Source organism: Leptodactylus fuscus, chromosome 6, assembly GCF_031893055.1.
Source record: "Leptodactylus fuscus isolate aLepFus1 chromosome 6, aLepFus1.hap2, whole genome shotgun sequence".
Lineage (NCBI taxonomy): Eukaryota > Metazoa > Chordata > Amphibia > Anura > Leptodactylidae > Leptodactylus > Leptodactylus fuscus.
Window position 1 is genome coordinate 122,923,259 of NC_134270.1, and position 8,635 is coordinate 122,931,893.

The window sequence follows — 8,635 nt, forward strand, 5'->3', positions numbered from 1 at the left end:
GCCTTAGCCTTGGTCTCCGCCAATTTAGCACTTCAAAAGTGTCAATCCATTCCAAAATTACACAAAGCCGGCCAACTAATAGGTGCATAGCTCACAACTTTCTAAGGAGTGCGAGAGGGACAAAATCTGCGGCACACAGCGAGTTTAAATATTGTAAGCTCCGCCTCCTGACCACACTTACTTTTGCTCCGACAGTTCCCATCCAAGTCCCTTTGTTCCCCATGTAGTCCTGTGCCTTTTTATGGTCCTGACACATTATCAAGCCCACACTGTATAACATGGAGTGCCTGGATTCGGTGGGACTGGCCCAGATTTCTAATAGTGTCCTACTGTACCCTGCCACACCATAGCTCCCTATATACTGAGGGATCAGTATACAGACTATATACTAGTCTCTATTATAATAAGTACATAGGGTGCAGCATACAGAGATCACAATATACATAACTGTTTATACTGCACCCTATATATTGATTTCTATATTGATATATAGTGATCAGGATATAGCGCACAATATATAGCATGCTGATCTCTATATTCTTCACCCTATATACGGAGCTCTATTCTAGTGATCAGTATATAGGGTGCAGTATACAGACTATATACTGCACCCTGATTTGTGAATACTGATGTGAATCCACGGGGGGGCTACTATGTTATAGCAGAACCAAAACCCAGCCATTTTTTATTTTTGTGTTTAAAATCTTTTACTCCTACCATAACTTTTTTCATTTGTCCACTAACTTATTCATATTAGGACTTGTTTTTTAAGACAAACTGCACCTCTGTATGGTACATTTTAATGTTTCTTAAAATGTACTGAGAAGCTGGAAAAAAATGGAGTAGAATGGAGTAGAATTGGGAAAAAAAATTTTTTTTGACATTTCTTCACAAGTTTTTTCTTTTATAGTTTCCATTGTGCAATAAAAATTAAATTGTAATTTATTCTCTGGATCGGTACAATCACAGCGATACCAAACTTACTCCAGGTTTTAATAACTTTATAAAAATTCTAGTGGTTAGCCCATCAGTAAATTGGCATTTTTTGGTTGAAAAGACTCTGTTTGCACAAAAATGTTGTCTTTTCATGCCATATAGTCAGAAAGCTTCCATAGAAGACATAATAAATGTACCCCAATGAGTTGTATCGACACATTCTCTATATTTCAGTGTATAAGCAAGATACCAGCAAACAATTTTCACATTTTAATGGAATTTTATAACTTTATAAATAAGAGATTTACCCAAGTTTTTTTTTTTTGTTTGTTGTTGTTTCAGCATAGTGAAGCTTAAAAAAAAAAAATTCCAATCATTTTTTACCCTAATCTTGAAGCCAATTCAACCCTTGCATTGATTGTAAGTCATTACAAAACCAATCCATCATACTTCTTGGAAGCCATGCCGCCAATGTGAAGAGTCTCGGGGTATTCTCCAGTAGTAAGGGAGCGTTCCTATACACACACAGCATACACACGGGACCTATTAGTCAAGGATATGTGGTAAGGACTGGTTGAATAATGGACATATACACAGCAATTATTCCAATGTCTGTTTATTTCTAATATTTTTGCCTCTCCATACATCAATAGTGCAATTCTTATCAAAAACCAGAACAGACTTGTCAGACCAATACTTTAATAATAATATAGCTTCCCCCCCTCACTGGGGCGTTCACAGCACTGTGGCCTTAAGAATCGGAGATCTGGTCTTCTGAACTCCTGCGGCCAAAGTCCATCCAGCCAGCGTAGTCCCGGTCATGCATGGGGTGGAGGTGGCCTTCAGCGTTGGAGATTTCTAAGATATAAAATCATTGAAGTTAAAAAGTAGAAGGACAAAGCCAAAGCTATTCCTTATACAGGAGGGAAGATTCACTAGTTCCCACTACATCTTAATACAGAATTATTATTATTATTTATTTATATAGCACCATTAATTCCATGGTACTTTACATTTGGGGGTTACATACAATTTGGGGGTTACATACAATACACAGGATATACAGGTAGATATAATACTAACAATGACCGACTGGCACAGTGGGGTAGAGGGTCCTGCCCGCGAGGGCTTACAATTGGAACTCGCCCCCTCACCCCATATCCACCAACTAAACATGCAGAGAAGTAATTTCATTATAAGGCCCATAGGGACTTGGTATTCTGTAAATACTGCTATGGATGGGCTATACTCTGTTAAAGAGGTATTACAATGGTCCTCTAGCGTCACCTTTCTAACGACGGGGTAAGTTAATGATATTTTTGCCTTTTTTGTCAAGTGTTACCTGCAAGTAGCTGAGGCAGAAGTTGTGACATCATCAGCTGTTTCTGTTCATGGGACAAAGATGCCAGGAGGTCCCGTCTGCTGACATCAGAAGTTAAGGAGCTCTTCTTCTGTGGTCCATACTTTGCTGATTGCAGTTCTGTCATTGGCCTACAGAGGGCAGCTGTGGCCAGCATGGCTAACAAAATACTAACACAAACCTTTCTGTCCATCTCTGCAAAGCAAAAACAGAGATTTAGTTCAGCATTTAGTTTCTACTGCCATGTAGTGCTAATAAAGATGTTTGCATTTTTATATAATATCCATTAATAATAATAATTTTTTTTATTTAGCACCAACATATTCCGCAGAACTGTACAATTTGTAGGGTTCAAGTACAGACAAAAAGATACATTACATAGAAATAGTCACTTCACACAATGGGACTGAGGGCCCTGCTCACAAGAGCTTACAATCTATGAGGTAAAAGGGGGTAACACAAGAGGTAGCAGGGGCGGCATCGGAGGTAGCATTGCTTATACAGCAGTCAGACAATTTTGCAATAGAGATTGCTGTCATTACACAGACATAAAACTGTCTGAGCCGTCACCATTCGTGTCCTTTAACATGCGGATGGTTCCTGGACATATAAAGTTACAGTCTGATACGACATCATATCCTATGGGGTAATGTGGGAGTCTGATCAGAGGAGGGTTTGTTTTAGGGATTCTAACTGTGGAAGGGTTTACATTAGGAATAGGCCTAATGTGTCTTTAGTTTGTGCTTGAAGATGTAGAAACTAGGAATTAATCCATTAATGCCTCTATAATAATAGCGGATGGCAGAGTTTGCCATTTGCCTCACCCTGTCAGACTTTCCACACTTTATATAGGTGCTTAAGGCACCCTGAGAGGGCACATGGGCAACTATGTATAACCATACTGACAAAATGTCTGGGACCCCTGTAACTGGCAGGTCTACATACATGACATATATTTCTACTTATTCTATTCATTTATTACTACTATCAGATTGTTACTTCTTGGATTCTTAAGGGAATTTAGCCATATTTGTATTTTATAACAGACAATGTGGCATCAATACAAGCTGTGCAAGTCCTCTATTATTAAACCTGTACCCATTCATCTTGTCAGAGGGGGGCGTCACTACATAGTCTGCTACTGTCAGTGCTGATCGCACCCTATAAGACAGTGTAGGGACACAGCACCGTATGGTAACTCCCAGTTGTCAATTTGTTTCTAAACTTAATAGCAAGTGGAACAATACAATAACAATAAAAACATGCTTCAACATTATTTTGTAGATAATATAAGTATGTACTAAGCTATGAGCTCCTCTTTACAGAAAGTTCTTAGCAGATAACTGTACTTATAGGAAAAATTTTTCTAAACAAAGAAACTAGAAAGCTTTTCATATTATTATAATAAAGAGTGACTATAGACAGTAACAAACCCTGTACCTTTCCCAAAGTTCTCCCTGGTCCCCCTATTGCTCACCTGTGGGGATGATGTCTCTGATGCCGGGATGGTTGTGCAGAAGATGTCTCTGGGATTCTGCAGGATCTCAGCACCTTTTTATTCAGGGCACTTAAGGATGTCGCCTCCCATCTGTATCCATAGTCGCCTCCCTCCCCCTTACTCCATGCCACTTGTGCTCATGATGTCAGCGCACCCCCTGACCTAAGATACATGGCAATTAACTATTTGTCAAGAGGATCACACAACACAATGAATGATGTATTGGTACATCATACCTCTACCAGTCATTTAGACAGCAGAAATGGAGACATTTTTGGAAAATGTTTGCCTTCTTTTTTTCTATGTCATATGGAGATTTTTATTATCTTTTAACTCTTCCTGGTGCTTAATGTTGTATGAAATGTTCATCATAAGCTGCTGTGTAGCCCAGGACTGGTGTTTTAGGGTTTACTTTTCAATAAGTCCCACAAACCAGTTCATAGATAGCTCAGTTCATAGGTAATGTACATATAGGCATGGCTAGACAGGTCCACATGGTGCTGGAAGACCTTACGGTAAGCCCCTTACCAATGTACTACACATTTCTAGCATAAGATGGGCTCATTTAGAACCAATCACTTCTTATTGTGTCTTGTCCTTCAGAATTCCTTCAATTGTGGAGACTTCAGTCCGATACTACATATAAAGTTGCTAGTAAGATTTTCATAGGTAAAATACACCCATTAGAGCCATAGTATTACAACAGGTGACATAAAAACATTGAATTTCCTATGACAATGGCACCTGACAAGGAATGAGATATAATGGGCACCAGGTCAACAATCCGTTCTTGAAATTGATAAGTTGGACGCAGGATCTAAGCAACTGTGACTAAGCTGAGATGAGCAACTGAGATGGTTGAACAACTAGGCCAAAGCATCTCCAAAATAACCTGTTTTGGAGTGATCCTGTGATGCAGTGGTTAGTCCTTATCAAAAGTGGTCCATGGAAAGACGACAGGTGAGTTGAAGATGGTCATGGGTGCACAATGCATATTAGAGTCTACTCTCTATGGGGTTACTATCTGTCATTGGTCACCTCCTTGATAGTCATGTGGCAGGTGTGCATTGTAAGCTTGATGGGTACAAATTTAAGAAAGAACTGAGATACATAATCTTCCAGTCCTCAATGTTTTTGTTCCTTACATAGGGACTTCATTTTTTTTTTTATTGTGGTATAAAATGACTTTTATAGAATGTGAGTTTATGTACAGATATAATAATCTTACCAATGTAGTCTGGCCATTTTCAATTTGTCTTGAAACTCTTGTGCATAAAAATGGCTCCTGGTTCCAGAGCTTATGTTTCTATTATGCATGATAAGGTTATGGCTATGTAATGTAGACCAGTGTTTCACATCTGTAGTCCTCATTTACCATGAACTAGCCATGTTTTCAGGAATTCTCTAGCGTTCCTATTATTATTATCTTGGATACCTTTAAATCATGGCCTGCTGATGTCGACAACCTTCTTCTATAGAAAGAAACATTTACTGCATGTGCCATAAATCCTTCAAGTAATAGTCATCCTACTTATATACAGTTCATCATCTACCCTACAAAATTTGATTATTTAAGTTCAATATAGTTGGTTTACTTAAAGGGGGGTGTACAATATTGTAAATATCTAACTGTTAACTTTGAGAAACAGGTCCACATCTGACTATGGTTGTGTTTGATATGGCAACTCAAGTGGATGAGGTTGAACCATAATACCACGAGCATCTTATGGACAGTCATGGTACTGTTTTTGAAAAAAAAAAAAAGTAACCATGGTTTCCTAACTTGTACTATTCCTTTAACCAAGAATATAGACACATCTTAATGAGTTTCTTTTACAGTGTAGGATCTTGTTGTTTTGAAAGCTTCCTTATCCCAGTGCTGCGCCGTCATCTACCATATATAATGTCTCCATTGTCAATTCAAGTTGTCTGCCCAAAGCGAAGGCCCACTAATAAGGATGGTAAGCTCAGAGCGGGCAGAAGGCTCGGTCACTTAACATGCCATGAGCTCTCATTTATATTCTGAAATTGCTGTGTCACTGTCTGCCAAAATATCTTTCATGTCTATCGTCTTCCTCACAAGTGGTTTTCCTTACTGCACATTGCACTTACATTAGGAATTTGTTCTATTGAGTAAGATTAAAACCTCCTTGTTTATGGATATAAAATACATATATTCTTAATGAACAGCTCTCATCTCATTGTGTTTGTCCACTACATTTGCAATTACTTCCATAATGAGTAATATGGAGAGCCTTGAAGCTCGATGTTTGTGAAGTGAATTCCATCGAGGAGTCTCCATTTAGCTTTCAATATAAGGAGCTGTATATATCTTATATACCGCTGTCTACAAACTGGCACAGAAGCTTGATGAGAAGGTCGGTATCCATCTGAAATACTGGATGTTTGCTTATATTGTTAGACTAGTTGCTTGTATGGATGTAAACTGATGATCACTTAGAATGGTAAGAAGTAATGGGGCCCAATAGCAAATCCCGTAAAGGGGCCCATCTGTGTAGTGACCATCTGCCTTAATCTTTAAAGGAGTTTTCTGGGAATAAGCTAAAATATAAAACTGGGTAGGAACAAATGGCTACCACTGTTCTTCTCTATGTAAAACCCTACTTAGATGGGTTCCCTGCTACTGGAGGGGAGGCGGTAGAGTCTAGGAAGGGGCCAGATGGCATCAGATAGGGCCTAATGGTGTAGGTTCCATTCAGACTGTTTTCTGAGTGAGTAACCATTTCAGAAGTTAATGGAGAATCTGAGAAGAGAGGTAGTGCTTCGGTGGATACCGCTTAGTGGTGGATACCGCTCACAACTGCAAGAAATGAGAGAAGGAAAGATCCTATCAGTAGGAATAAGTTTGACCCTGACGTACTCCCTTTCCTGGAAATAACTGCACAAAACCCCAAAGGCGTACACTCCACAATGGTGGATTCTTCTTATTTGAACAGAATATTTCTACATTGTACATTCTGAGATCAACCAAGTCCTACATCGTGGACCTGAGGACCACATCAACATACATCTTTGACAATACAGAATCCATAGAGTCCGAAGAAGGCTTTTTAGCCAAAACGTTTACTCTGTATGGATCGCTATTAATGATAATGAAACTATCACTTGTTAACTTATCATAGTGCATGAATCTCTAATATTACTTGGACGATGGGTTGGGACCCTATCCAAGCACCACTCATCTAACCCTCTTGGGAACCATTAAACCATTTCAACTCCCAAAACCCTCAACGATTTTCCAGCTTGGTATTATAATTCTCTAAACATGCTGTCATACATCTGCAAATATAGGACTAAGAATGCCGTGCATGCAAGGGGTTTATGGCTCTTAGGTGTGTCTCCGTGTGATAGATACATCAGGATGCTATCAGCTCTGGCTCATCGGAGACGGGAAGTAAAGAATTGCATTTTAAAAAGGTCTCTTCCTGAATAAAAGACACTTTTCCAGTCACAGAGACCTATCGTCGCTTCTGTGTTTGCCGGAACTGTTACAGATTATGGAATTATTCTCCTTTTACGGAAGGTCTTTCTGAATTTAAAGAACTTACGGTATTAGTAGGTCTTCCTCCGCATGGATAATTTTAGCTTCAGTTCCTGCCCAGCTGCCACTTCAGGGATATCACATTTGGGTCATTCGACACCTTTTCTTTCGATGAATTACTGTTTATGTAAATTGAGGCCTAGTTCTTGCTGCCATTTTCCAGTCAGATCTTCATATATTTTAATAACAAGGATTTATCAAAGGCCAAATAATTTTTTAATAAATTTCATCAAGTCAGAAAGTGGTAGAATAAGACGCCTATGACTTATAGCAAGATGGCTCAGGGCTTATTTTGTACTGTGATGTACATGAGGTTTTGTTGTGGAAACAGATGAATAAAGCGGGTTGAGGTCAGTTTTGAATTCACTGCATTGGGATGCGAATTTATTGGAGGTTTCTGATGTGCCAACCATTTTCATAAAGAGATGGTAATATATAATACTGCAAAGTACCACTTAAACTGCCCTGTATACACATACACCGCACAGTACCACTTCTCTTGTCCTGTGTTCTGGGTGTAATGGTCAGTATATCCTCTTAGGGTGAATTCACACTACGTAAACAGCAGCTTATTCTGAACGTAAAACACGTTCAGAATCAGCAGCGTATAAAGCAGTTCCCATTCATTTCTATGGGAGCCGGCATGCAAGCGCTCCCCATAGAAATGAATGGGCTGCTTTTTTCACTACGAGCACTCCCATTGAAGTGAATGGAAAGTGCCCGCGTGTACGGCTCGGAATGAGCAGAGCTAGCCGTACACGCGGGCATTTCCCATTCACTTCAATGGGAGTGCTCGTAGTGAAAAAAGCAGCCCATTCATTTCTATGGGGAGCGCTTGCATGCCGGCTCCCATAGAAATGAATGGGAACTGCTTTATACGCTGCTGATTCTGAACGTGTTTTACGTTCAGAATAAGCTGCCGTTTACGTAGTGTGAATTCACCCTTATTCTGTAATAATATAATAATCTCTCCTAATCTATAATCTCTCCTTAATGTCAGCAGCAAGTATGGTGTAGATATATGTTTGTATAAATGTGTTGTGTGTGTGATTTATAATATATGCTGGGTGTAATTCTTGGTACCTGCCCTTGCCCTGCATATAGACACAAAACAGTATCAATTCTATCTTTCTGCATATACACTGTGGGGAAGTTAGCTCAGTAGAAGCAGTGGTGAGGATCCAAACAGTCAAGACAGGGACACAAAATATGCAGCAAACTGGTTTATTTAGAAAAAAAACTGGAAAATAAAGAAACCTTGACTTCAGGCACAAAATGA

At 39.3% G+C, this 8,635-nt stretch overlaps 1 protein-coding gene across 1 annotated transcript; it reads right to left on the minus strand.

Annotated features, from left to right (window-relative positions):
* Positions 1-1,660: 1,660 nt before the first annotated feature.
* Positions 1,661-2,491, minus strand: GAST (gastrin). The gene is made up of 2 exons (XM_075278683.1): positions 2,279-2,491; positions 1,661-1,794 (listed from the first exon to the last, which is right to left on the minus strand). The coding sequence occupies exons 1-2, from the start codon at positions 2,487-2,489 to the stop codon at positions 1,688-1,690; spliced, it is 318 nt and encodes a 105-aa protein (XP_075134784.1). The 5' UTR covers positions 2,490-2,491; the 3' UTR covers positions 1,661-1,687.
* Positions 2,492-8,635: the final 6,144 nt, after the last annotated feature.